Source organism: Coregonus lavaretus (assembly GCF_964263955.1).
Source record: "Coregonus lavaretus genome assembly, contig: HAP1_SCAFFOLD_69, whole genome shotgun sequence".
NCBI classification, from domain to species: Eukaryota; Metazoa; Chordata; class Actinopteri; order Salmoniformes; family Salmonidae; genus Coregonus; species Coregonus lavaretus.
The window spans coordinates 1,402,599-1,416,672 of NW_028158220.1; the positions used below are offsets into that span (position 1 = coordinate 1,402,599).

At 41.6% G+C, this 14,074-nt stretch overlaps 1 protein-coding gene across 2 annotated transcripts; it reads left to right on the forward strand.

The window, feature by feature from the left end:
- Nucleotides 1-4,200: 4,200 nt before the first annotated feature.
- On the forward strand, nt 4,201-8,976 carry LOC311124286 (uncharacterized protein). 2 transcript variants are annotated; one of them, XM_084198454.1, is made up of 2 exons: nt 4,201-4,951; nt 8,261-8,976. In XM_084198454.1, exons 1-2 carry the CDS (start codon nt 4,567-4,569, stop codon nt 8,842-8,844), a joined length of 969 nt encoding a protein of 322 aa, XP_084054580.1. In that variant the 5' UTR covers nt 4,201-4,566; the 3' UTR covers nt 8,845-8,976. The 2 variants fall into 2 exon arrangements, 1 of the variants encoding a protein (XP_084054580.1); XR_014612745.1 differs by lacking the exon at nt 4,201-4,951 and adding an exon at nt 7,868-8,020 and having other exon boundaries at nt 8,261-8,970.
- Nucleotides 8,977-14,074: the final 5,098 nt, after the last annotated feature.

A 14,074-nucleotide genomic window follows, 5' to 3' on the forward strand; every position in this document is an offset into this window, starting at 1 on the left:
CTTTGGCTTTCCTTGTTATTGCCACAATGTTATGGTCACTACAGCCAATGGGAACTGATAATGTTATGGTCACTACAGCCAATGGGAACTGATAATGTTATGGTCACTACAGCCAATGGGAACTGATAATGTTATGGTCACTACAGCCAATGGGAACTGATATTGTTATGGTCTCTACAGCCAATGGGAACTGATAATGTTATGGTCACTATAGCCAATGGGAACTGATGATGTTATGGTCTCTACAGCCAATGGGAACTGATATTGTAATGGTCTCTACAGCCAATGGGAACTGATAATGTTATGGTCAGTACAGCCAATGGGAACTGATATTGTTATGGTCTCTACAGCCAATGGGAACTGATATTGTTATGGTCACTACAGCCAATGGGAACTGATATTGTTATGGTCACTACAGCCAATGGGAACTGATATTGTTATGGTCTCTACAGCCAATGGGAACTGATATTGTTATGGTCACTACAGCCAATGGGAACTGATATTGTTATGGTCTCTACAGCCAATGGGAACTGATATTGTTATGGTCTCTACAGCCAATGGGAACTGATATTGTTATGGTCTCTACAGCCAATGGGAACTGATATTGTTATGGTCTCTACAGCCAATGGGAACTGATAATGTAATGGTCACTACCAGCCAATGGGAACTGATATTGTTATGGTCTCTACAGCCAATGGGAACTGATATTGTTATGGTCACTACAGCCAATGGGAACTGATATTGTAATGGTCTCTACAGCCAATGGGAACTGATATTGTTATGGCCACTACCAGCCAATGGGAACTGATATTGTTATGGTCAGTACAGCCAATGGGAACTGATATTGCTTTGGAGCAGAGCTCTGCAGTATTAGTGAATATATACGATCAATACAAATGGATGTCACAGATCCAAAACTATTGATATACACTCTAGTTGGTTGAGTGGTAACCTGGTTCATATTACAGGCATTAGTCACAGTTAGAAGCTTCCTCTTGAGAGGACAACTAGTTTCTAACCAGTCAATGTTCAGGGTCACCCAGAAAATACATTTCTCTGTTAGCATCAGAGAACTTGTTTACATCACACTCATATTCTCCAGATAGTGCCAGTCTCCACTTGGTGTCCTACAGCAGATCATATTCTCCAAATAGTGACAGTATTCTCCAGATAGTGCCAGTCTCCACTTGGTGGTCTATAGCAGATCATATTATCCAGATAGTGACAGTCTACACTTGGTGTCCTATAGCAGATCATATTCTCCAGATAGTGACAGTCTACACTTGGTGTCCTATAGCAGATCATATTCTCCAGATAGTGACAGTCTACACTTGGTGGTCTATAGCAGATCATATTCTCCAGATAGTAACAGTCGACCCTTGGTGTCCTACAGCAGATCATATTCTCCATATAGTGACAGTCTCCACTTGGTGGTCTATAGCAGATCATATTCTCCAGATAGTACCAGTCTCCACTTGGTGTCCTACAGCAGATCATATTCTCCAGATAGTACCAGTCTCCACTTGGTGTCCTACAGCAGATCATATTCTCCAGATAGTAGCAGTCTCCACTTGGTGGTCTATAGCAGATCATATTCTCCAGATAGTACCAGTCTCCACTTGGTGTCCTACAGCAGATCATATTCTCCAGATAGTAGCAGTCTCCACTTGGTGGTCTATAGCAGATCATATTCTCCAGATAGTCCCAGTCTCCACTTGGTGGTCTATAGCAGATCATATTCTCCAGATAGTGACAGTCTCCACTTGGTGGTCTATAGCAGATCATATTCTCCAGATAGTGGCAGTCTACACTTGGTGGTCTACAGCAGATCATATTCTCCAGATAGTGACAGTCTCCACTTGGTGTCCTACAGCAGATCATATTCTCCAGATAGTACCAATCTACACTTGGTGTCCTACAGCAGATCATATTCTCCAGATAGTAGCAGTCTCCACTTGGTGGTCTATAGCAGATCATATTCTCCAGATAGTACCAGTCTCCACTTGGTGTCCTATAGCAGATCATATTCTCCAGATAGTACCAGTCTCCACTTGGTGTCCTATAGCAGATCATATTCTCCAGATAGTAACAGTCTCCACTTGGTGGTCTATAGCAGATCATATTCTCCAGATAGTGACAGTCTATACTTGGTGTCCTATAGCAGATCATATTCTCCAGATAGTGGCAGTCTACACTTGGTGTCCTATAGCAGATCATATTCTCCAGATAGTACCAGTCTCCACTTGGTGGTCTATAGCAGATCATATTCTCCAGATAGTGACAGTCTCCACTTGGTGGTCTATAGCAGATCATATTCTCCAGATAGTACCAGTCTACACTTGGTGTCCTATAGCAGATCATATTCTCCAGATAGTGACAGTCTACACTTGGTGGTCTATAGCAGATCATATTCTCCAGATAGTACCAGTCTCCACTTGGTGGTCTATAGCAGATCATATTCTCCAGATAGTGACAGTCTCCACTTGGTGTCCTATAGCAGCAGCCTAAAAGAAGAGGCTTCAGATGAGGCAGGGGAACCTGCAACCACAGCTCAGGGTGTTGGGGTCCAGGTTTTCTGAAGGTCGGTATGATTGTTTGCAGAGAAAAGTGATTTATTCTTTGGTATCAGGAAGTGTGTCAAATTTAATTAAACTTTCATGTTCTATGACTGAGTGGAATTTCTTTGATTGCACTGAATCGAATCCTACTTCCTGTCACTCAAATTCAAATTCTACATCCTGTGACCAATTTAATTCTAACTTCAACTCATGGAATTCCAAAGTTATGATTTGAGCCTAACCCTGGTTGGTATGATGGAGGCAGTCTTCAGGGAATTAGGCACAGTGTCTGAATGAAGAGAGTTATTGATGATTGTGGTCGTAGTTGGACTGAGAAGAGTGAGGCTGGATTCATGAGTACTGTGGGAATCGGGTCCAAGGGGCAGGTAGTTGACCTCAGACAGATGTTGGGGTTGGCAATGAGAATTTGGTGGAACGGCAGCAGGGAGGCTCAGTATGAAGCAGAGGGGCAGGTAGTTGACCTCAGACAGATGTTGGGGTTGGCAATGAGAATTTGGTGGAACGGCAGCAGGGAGGCTCAGTATGAAGCAGAGGGGCAGGTAGTTGACCTCAGACAGATGTTGGGGTTGGCAATGAGAATTTGGTGGAACTGCAGCTGGGAGGCTCAGTATGAAGCAAAGGGTAGATTGTACAGTGCAGTAGATGCACTTGATTTTGGATTTTTGGATTTGAAAAATTCATTAAAACAGTTTCATTGCTCAATGGAGTGGGTAAAGGAGGAGTTATCTGGGGGGTTGAACTCATTTCTTTATAACAAAACATATAATTCTGGGTTTCCCCTCACCATTTGCAATGAGATTGGTATCGTATAACTTGTGTGCAGTGTTCAGTGCCTCTTTGTATGCAGTCTGATGATATGCTTTAAATTCATACTCATTACAAATCTGCACTAATCAATCAACACATGCGTTCCTTTGGACGTATCAATATAATATACAAAAAGAGATATACATATATTGTCACATACACCAGATAGGTGCAGTGAAATGTGTTGTTTTACGGGGTCAGCCATAGTGGTTTTACGGGGTCAAATGGAACGAATTGCAAAAATCTCTGAAGCTGGAGACTATTATCTCCCTCAATAACTTTAAGCATCAGTTGTCAGAGCACCTTACCGATCACTGCACCTGTACACAGCCCATCTGAAATTAGCCCACCCAACTACCTCATCCCTATATTGTTATTTAATTTGCTCTTTTGCACCCCAGTATCTCTATTTGCACATAATCTCTTGCACATCTAGCATTCCAGTGTTAATACTATTGTAATTATTCTGCACTATAGCCTATTTATTGCCTTACCTCCATAACTTGCTACATTTGCACACACTGTATATATATTTTCTGTTGTATTTCTGACTTTATGTTTTTTTTTACCCCATATGTAACTCTGTGTTGTTTTTATTGCACTACTTTGCTTTATCTTGGCCAGGTCGCAGTTGTAAATGAGAACCTGTTCTCAACTGGCTTACCTGGTTAAATAAAGGTGAAAAAAAATTAAAAAAAATAAAGTGGTACAGCAAAATAATCTCAACTGCGTTACCCACTCCAGTCAGCAGATGGCGATGTGCGTCTTTCAAGCGATGCTGCCAGTGTGACGTATAATCTAGTGGACGGGACGCTTCTTCAACAACAACAGCTAGTCAGACACCTCCGTACCTTTGTAGACAAAATAGTCCGTGTATAGTTGCATCTGTTTTAAAAATACGTGTGTCTTATAGATAGCTAGTTTCCCCATTTAATTTCATATTTACGTTGATAGGTAGCTGGCTTGATAAATAGGGCGGCAGGTATCTTAGTGGTTAAGAGCGGTGTGCCAGTAACCGAAAGTTCGCTGGTTCTAATCCCCGAGCCGACTAGGTGAAAAAATCTGTTGATGTGCCCTTGAGCAAGGCACTTAACCCTAATTGCTCATGTAAGTCTGCAAAAAAAAAAAAAATTAGCCTAGCACTAGGCTAACGCTAGCTAGATAGCTAACATCCCCGACCATGAGCTCACTAAGCTACTCTCCTCCTGCTAAAGAAGAGGAGGTCTGCTGGACGGAGAAAGAAGCTCTAGTGAAAGAGGAGGAGGAAGAGGAGGATGTTACAATACAAAAACAAGTAGAGGGTGAGGCTGTTACCGTGAAAGAAGAAGAGAAAGACGTTACAGTTAAAGAAGAGGAAGACGCGTTCAGAGTGAAAGAGGAGGAAGACGCGTTCAGAGTGAAAGAGGAAGAGGATGTTACAGTGAAAGAAGAGGAGGAAGAAGAGGAGGAGATAGAGGAGGATGCAGGTTTTGGAGTGAAGAAGGAGGGAGAGATTACTGTCACATTGAAAGATGAGGAGGAGGAGGAGGAGGATGAAGAGGAGACTGAAGATCTGATTAACACCAGTAAGTACTGTCTTAAAACAGGAGCACAAACTAGTCTTAAAACGGCATTCTACTGAATGTCTATGCTTGAATATGTTATTTAATGTAGGAATTGATAAAACTACACTGTAAAATGTTTATACCACCAAAGAGCGACTCACCAACAAAACGTTAACAATGGATTTGCACGCAAAATTCACAACTTTAATGTCTCACAGAATGGAGTTGTCCGTATCGATGCTCCAATTCCATTGTACCACACTGGAGCGCGATTCCACGCCAGCGTGGGCCGAAAATATTTGTCTCAGAATATATGGTTTTGGCAATTCTCACATAGAAACGTCATTGGAGGAACGATGTTCAAACCATGTTTGAGAAAATCATGATGAAAGTGGCCATTTTAGGCCCTTTTTAGACCTGTGCGTGCCTCCTGTAAGACCTATGGTCTGTGGAACGGACATGATACAGGCAACATCTTGCTGCCATTACACTCGTTTATAGTGTCTAGATTCTAAGAAAAAAAAGTCACCATTTATTCAACATTAAAAATATTAATATCTCAAAAGTAGCCATTTTGATTTAGCTTATTTTTTTTAGACATCATTTGTAACAATATAGCATATATAATAATATATATAATAATAATATATATATAATATAATATACTCTTCAAACAAATCACATTTCCAGGGTCTTTTAATGATATGACCCGTTTTATAAATGGAAATGGAGGACTTTAATGAGGGCTCAGTCTAATACGTTCTGGTAGTAGCATAGCCCTGTTATTAGATGGAGGGTAAATCCATTGGAATTCAATCACTTTTTAACAACATCCCTTTTGATTTAAAACAACTCTCCGAACATGTTTGCCCATGGAAGAAGTGGTCAGAAAAGTTACTTTTTGGACCTGAAACGGCAAAAACATTCAGGAGATAGAGGTGTTCAAAGTTGACAATTTTGCACACCCAACCATACCATGAGTCATCCATGTCTTCATCACTGGAAACACACCCAACCATACCATGAGTCATCCATGTCTTCATCACTGGAAACACACCCAACCATACCATGAATCATCCATGTCTTCATCACTGGAAACACACCCAACCATACCATGATTCATCCATGTCTTCATCACTGGAAACACACCCAACCGTACCATGAGTCATCCATGTCTTCATCACTGGAAACACACCCCACCATACCATGAGTCATCCATGTCTTCATCACTGGAAACACACCCCACCATACCATGAATCATCCATGTCTTCATCACTGGAAACACACCCAACCATACCATGAGTCATCCATGTCTTCATCACTGGAAACACACCCAACCGTACCATGAGTCATCCATGTCTTCATCACTGGAAACACACCCAACCGTACCATGAGTCATCCATGTCTTCATCACTGGAAACACACCCAACCATACCATGAGTCATCCATGTCTTCATCACTGGAAACACACCCAACCATACCATGAATCATCCATGTCTTCATCACTGGAAACACACCCAACCATACCATGATTCATCCATGTCTTCATCACTGGAAACACACCCCACCATACCATGAGTCATCCATGTCTTCATCACTGGAAACACACCCAACCATACCATGAGTCATCCATGTCTTCATCACTGGAAACACACCCAACCATACCATGAATCATCCATGTCTTCATCACTGGAAACACACCCAACCATACCATGAGTCATCCATGTCTTCATCACTGGAAACACACCCAACCATACCATGAGTCATCCATGTCTTCATCACTGGAAACACACCCAACCATACCATGAATCATCCATGTCTTCATCACTGGAAACACACCCAACCATACCATGAGTCATCCATGTCTTCATCACTGGAAACACACCCAACCATACCATGAGTCATCCATGTCTTCATCACTGGAAAACATAAACGGTTGAGTCTGATATCATTTAAAAGCTTACAAACAGGGTTGGCAAACTGTTTTATAAAATATATATATATATATATGTATACGAATTATTACATTTTAAATCTTTAACGTCAATGATCTAAAAACGTTTAAACTCAGATTTGTGTTAATATTCACATGTTGTAGCTTAGACTCTACTATACGTCATCTGAGGGTTTTTTGGGTTCTGCCCGCCATCGGTTGAGACACAACATGCTCTTGAATACAGGGTGGGTTTATTTCATTTCAATCATATAAATATAATTCATAGAATGGAATTGGAATGTCCCTTCAGACTAGAATGGAATTGGAATGTCCCTTCAGACTAGAATGGAATTGGAATGTCCCTTCAGACTAGAATGGAATTGGAATGTCCCTTCAGACTAGAATGGAATTGGAATGTCCCTTCAGACCAGAATGGAATTGGAATGTCCCTTCAGACCAGTGGTGGAAAAAGTACCCAATTGTCATACTTGAGTAAAAGTAAAGATACCCAGTAAAATACTACTTGAGTAAAAGTCTAAAAGTATTTCGTTCTAAATATACTTAAGTATCAAAAGTAATCAAAAATAATTTAACATTCCTTATATTAAGCAAACCAGACGGCACAATGTTCTTGTTTTATTATTTTACGGATAGCCAGGGGCACGCTCCAACACTCAGACATCATTTACAAACAAAGTATGAGTCAGATCAGAGGCAGTAGGGATGACCAGGGATGTTCTCTTGATAAGTGTGTGAATTGGACCATTTTAATGTCCTGCTGAGCATTCGAAATGTAATGAGTACTTTTGGGTGTCAAGGAAAACTATTTAGGTAGTACTTAAAATTATTTTTTACTTAAGTACATTACACCACTGCTTCAGACCAATTGGGCTGGTACATCATTGAAAATTGTAATGAAATTGAAAATTTTTAACTTCTAATTACTACCACAAAGATGGCAGCCGGTCCATCCCAAAACCGTTGAATGTCAACTTAAATGGTCTCATCTCTATTCTGTTTATTTCTATGATTTCAACAGGTTTCCTGTTGGAGGATTGACAGTATCATTTAAAACAACAGATATTCCCATTCAAGACAACGTTCTCTGATGTGTGGACCTCCAACCATCTTTGTAGTACCAATTGTATTAACATGTTAGTACATTTATCAGCCTAAAACATGACACCCATGAGAGCAAGATAAGATTTGGAGCTCTACAGCGTTTGTTTTTAAAATCTCATCAAGTTTATTTTTTAATGATGTAATGTTGTGAAAACTGACCTCAGGTTATTGAGGGATCTAGGCTGGATTAAACCTCACAGGAAGACAGTTTTATTATGTGGAGGTTTCATTCAGGTCTCTGTTTAACCAAATAATCTGTTTGTCTTTGGCAGGAGAGAGACCAGACTCTCACCCTGACAGCGGGAAGAGTCCTTCAGGGGAACCAGACCCAGAGACGCCCAAACCAGCGAAACGACACCACTGCTCCCAGTGTAATATGGGTTTTAAGTGGTTATGGAAGCTAAAAGAGCATGAAAGGAAACACACAGAAGAAAAGCCTTTCCACTGTTCCCAGTGTGGAAAGAGTTTTACTAAGTTACGAAACCTAAAAGAGCATGAGAGGACACACACAGGAGAAAAGCCTTTCCACTGTTCTCAGTGTGGAAAGAGTTTTAGTCAGTTAGGAAACCTGAAAACACATAAGAGAATACACTCTGGAGAGAAGCCTTACCACTGCTCCCACTGTGGAATTACATTTGCCTGGTTAGGGAGCCTGAAGTCACATGAGAGAATACACACAGGAGAAAAGCCCTACCGCTGTTCCCACTGTGAAAAGAGTTTTAGGAATTTAGAAGATCTGAAAAAGCACGACAGAATACACACAGGAGAAAAGCCCTACCACTGCTCCCACTGTGGTAAGAGTTTTACTCAGTTAGGGAACCTGAAATCACATCAGAAGATACATACACAGGAGTAGAAGACATTCCACTGCTCTAATTGTGGAAAGACATTTTCCCAGTCAGAGGACCTGAAATCACATGAGAGAATAGAGAGGCTGTGTTCTGACTTAAGTTTTTGACTGAGAATTTGTATGTTTGTTAACGACACATGAAATCATATTGTTTATATGAAATCATAAAAATAAAAGAAGGTTTACTTTTGTGGATGTTTTTTCATCTTGAGACATGATCATATTTTTATATTATGTATTTCGTTTTGATTATTAGCTCTGATTGATTTGATACAAATATAAACCCTCTGATGATGTTCATTATATTATTTGGATCTTGCAAAATGTAAATAATTATATAAGGAAGTAGCCTTGCAGGAGCCTTGGCTTGTCTGATCCAGAACAGCTCATAGTAACAGGAGCCTTGGCTTGTCTGATCCAGAACAGCTCATAGTAACAGGAGCCTTGGCTTGTCTGATCCAGAACAGCTCATAGTAACAGGAGCCTTGGCTTGTCTGATCCAGAACAGCTCATAGTAACAGGAGCCTTGGCTTGTCTGATCCAGAACAGCTCATAGTAACAGGAGCCTTGGCTTGTCTGATCCAGAACAGCTCATAATAACAGGAGCCTTGGCTTGTCTGATCCAGAACAGCTCATAGTAACAGGAGCCTTGGCTTGTCTGATCCAGAACAGCTCATAGTAACAGGAGCCTTGGCTTGTCTGATCCAGAACAGCTCATAGTAGCAGGAGCCTTGGCTTGTCTGATCCAGAACAGCTCATAGTAACAGGAGCCTTGGCTTGTCTGATCCAGAACAGCTCATAGTAACAGGAGCCTTGGCTTGTCTGATCCAGAACAGCTCATAGTAACAGGAGCCTTGGCTTGTCTGATCCAGAACAGCTCATAGTAACAGGAGCCTTGGCTTGTCTGATCCAGAACAGCTCATAGTAACAGGAGCCTTGGCTTGTCTGATCCAGAACAGCTCATAGTAACAGGAGCCTTGGCTTGTCTGATCCAGAACAGCTCATAGTAACAGGAGCCTTGGCTTGTCTGATCCAGAACAGCTCATAGTAACAGGAGCCTTGGCTTGTCTGGTCCAGAACAGCTCATAGTAACAGGAGCCTTGGCTTGTCTGATCCAGAACAGCTCATAGTAACAGGAGCCTTGGCTTGTCTGATCCAGAACAGCTCATAGTAACAGGAGCCTTGGCTTGTCTGATCCAGAACAGCTCATAGTAACAGGAGCCTTGGCTTGTCTGATCCAGAACAGCTCATAGTAACAGGAGCCTTGGCTTGTCTGATCCAGAACAGCTCATAGTAGCAGGAGCCTTGGCTTGTCTGATCCAGAACAGCTCATAGTAACAGGAGCCTTGGCTTGTCTGATCCAGAACAGCTCATAGTAACAGGAGCCTTGGCTTGTCTGATCCAGAACAGCTCATAGGAACAGGAGCCTTGGCTTGTCTGATCCAGAACAGCTCGTAGTAACAGGAGCCTTGGCTTGTCTGATCCAGAACAGCTCATAGTAACAGGAGCCTTGGCTTGTCTGATCCAGAACAGCTCATAGTAACAGGAGCCTTGGCTTGTCTGATCCAGAACAGCTCATAGTAACAGGAGCCCATCTCCTGTTTCTGTAGTGTGAGGCAGCTTGATGTACCAGTACTTCCCCTGGACAGGACTCTAGTCTATTAAGTCTCCCTCCACCAACTGCTGTTTTCAGATCTCACAATAGGTTATGGATGTGATTCAGATCTGGGGCCTCATTTATACAAACCACCAACTGCTGTTATGGATGTGATTCAGATCTGGGGCCTCATTTATACAAACCACCAACTGCTGTTATGGATGTGATTCAGATCTGGGGCCTCATTTATACAAACCACCAACTGCTGTTATGGATGTGATTCAGATCTGGGGCCTCATTTATACAAACCACCAACTGCTGTTATGGATGTGATTCAGATCTGGGGCCTCATTTATACAAACCACCAACTGCTGTTATGGATGTGATTCAGATCTGGGGCCTCATTTATACAAACCACCAACTGCTGTTATGGGTGTGATTCAGATCTGGGGCCTCATTTATACAAACCACCAACTGCTGTTATGGATGTGATTCAGATCTGGGGCCTCATTTATACAAACCACCAACTGCTGTTATGGATGTGATTCAGATCTGGGGCCTCATTTATACAAACCACCAACTGCTGTTATGGATGTGATTCAGATCTGGGGCCTCATTTATACAAACCTGTGCGTGGGATAATTTACACGCAAAGCGTGAGATTTATCTACATGAACATTTTGCTTGAGAGAGTGGGTAAATTTAGGCCCAGCCATGACCATGCATAGCACAGCGCCAAGTGGTGGAATAAGGGAACTTCTTGTCAAGCGTAGAATGGGGAAATAAATTATGTGTTTCAGAATGTCTGACATTGTGAGAGTAATCATTTGTAGAAATTTCGATTTCATTGTATTTCCATTGTGAATTCATGCAACATATCTTGACAGGCTATATATAATTTGACTGCATCAGTGCATTTGTTATGATAATAATCCATGTTAAGTACAGTAATGTGTTAAAGGTCCCCTGTAGCTCAGTTGGTAGAGCACGGTGCTTGCAACGCCAGGTTTGTGGGTTTGATTCCCACGGAGGGCCAGTATGAAAAAAAAAGTATGCACTAACTATAAGTCGCTCTGGATAAGAGCACCGGGGCCTCCCACTCCTCTTTCTATTCTGGTTAGAGCCAGTTTGCGCTGTTCTGTGAAGGGAGTAGTACACAGCGTTGTACGAGATCTTCAGTTTCTTGGCAATTTCTCGCATGGAATAGCCTTCATTTCTCAGAATAAGAAAAGACTGACGAGTTTCAGAAGAAAGTTCTTTGTTTCTGGCCATTTTAAGCCTGTAATCGAACCCACAATTGCTGACGCTCCAGATACTCAACTAGTCTCAAGAAGGCCAGTTTTATTGCTTCTTTAATCAGCACAACAGTTATCAGCTGTGCTAACATAATTGCAAAAGGGTTTTCTAATGATCAATTAGCCTTTTAAAATGATAAACTTGGATTAGCAAACACAACGTGCTATTGGAACACAGGACTGATGGTTGCTGACAATGGGCCTCTGTACACCTACAGTGGGGAAAAAAAGTATTTAGTCAGCCACCAATTGTGCAAGTTCTCCCACTTAAAAAGATGAGAGAGGCCTGTAATTTTCATCATAGGTACACGTCAACTATGACGGACAAAATGAGCATTTCTTTTCCAGAAAATCACATTGTAGGATTTTTTATGAATTTATTTGCAAATTATGATGGAAAATAAGTATTTGGTCAATAACAAAAGTTTCTCAATACTTTGTTATATACCCTTTGTTGGCAATGACACAGGTCAAACGTTTTCTGTAAGTCTTCACAAGGTTTTCACACACTGTTGCTGGTATTTTGGCCCATTCCTCCATGCAGATCTCCTCTAGAGCAGTGATGTTTTGGGGCTGTCGCTGGGCAACACGGACTTTCAACTCCCTCCAAAGATTTTCTATGGGGTTGAGATCTGGAGACTGGCTAGGCCACTCCAGGACCTTGAAATGCTTCTTACGAAGCCACTCCTTCGTTGCCCGGGCAGTGTGTTTGGGATCATTGTCATGCTGAAAGACCCAGCCACGTTTCATCTTCAATGCCCTTGCTGATGGAAGGAGGTTTTCACTCAAAATCTCATGATACATGGCCCCATTCATTCTTTCCTTTACACGGATCAGTCGTCCTGGTCCCTTTGCAGAAAAACAGCCCCAAAGCATGATGTTTCCACCCCCATGCTTCACAGTAGGTATGGTGTTCTTTGGATGCAACTCAGCATTCTTTGTCCTCCAAACACGACGAGTTGAGTTTTTACCAAAAAGTTCTATTTTGGTTTCATCTGACCATATGACATTCTCCCAATCCTCTTCTGGATCATCCAAATGCACTCTAGCAAACTTCAGACGGGCCTGGACATGTACTGGCTTAAGCAGGGGGACACGTCTGGCACTGCAGGATTTGAGTCCCTGGCGGCGTAGTGTGTTACTGATGGTAGGCTTTGTTACTTTGGTCCCAGCTCTCTGCAGGTCATTCACTAGGTCCCCCCGTGTGGCTCTGGGATTTTTGCTCACCGTTCTTGTGATCATTTTGACCCCACGGGGTGAGATCTTGCGTGGAGCCCCAGATCGAGGGAGATTATCAGTGGTCTTGTATGTCTTCCATTTCCTAATAATTGCTCCCACAGTTGATTTCTTCAAACCAAGCTGCTTACCTATTGCAGATTCAGTCTCCCCAGCCTGGTGCAGGTCTACAATTTTGTTTCTGGTTTCCTTTGACAGCTCTTTGGTCTTGGCCATAGTGGAGTTTGGAGTGTGACTGTTTGAGGTTGTTGACAGGTGTCTTTTATACTGATAACAAGTTCAAACAGGTGCCATTAATACAGGTAACGAGTGGAGGACAGAGGAGCCTCTTAAAGAAGAAGTTACAGGTCTGTGAGAGCCAGAAATCTTGCTTGTTTGTAGGTGACCAAATACTTATTTTCCACCATAATTTGCAAATAAATTCATAAAAAATCCTACAATGTGATTTTCTGGATTTTTTTCTCTCAATGTCTGTCATAGTTGACGTGTACCTATGATGAAAATTACAGGCCTCTCTAATCTTTTAAAGTGGGAGAACTTGCACAATTGGTGGCTGACTAAATACTTTCTTTCCCCACTGTATGTAGTTATTCCATTAAAAATCAGCCGTTTCCAGTTACAATAGCCATTTACAACATTAACCCATGTCTACACTGTATTTCTGATCAATTTTATGTTATTTTAATGGACAAAAAATTTGCTTTTCATTCAAAAAGAAGGAAATGTCTAAGTGACCCCAATCTTTTGAACGGTAGTGTATGTTTTATGGCTTTTCAACCTCTGCCATATCATGGATTCAGAGCTATCTAATAGAACTCAAAGGGTTTTCTTTAATGGAAGCTTCTCTAATCTCAAACATGTAAAGTGTGGTGTACCACAGGGCAGCTCTCTAGGCCCTCTACTCTTTTCTATTTTTACCAATGACCTGCCACTGGCATTAAACAAAGCATGTGTGTCCATGTATGCTGATGATTCAACCATATACGCATCAGCAAACACAGCTAATGAAGTCACTGAAACCCTTAACAAAGAGTTGCAGTCTGTTTTGGAATGGGTGGCCAGTAATAAATTGGTCCTGAACATTTCTAAAACTAAGATTATTGTATTT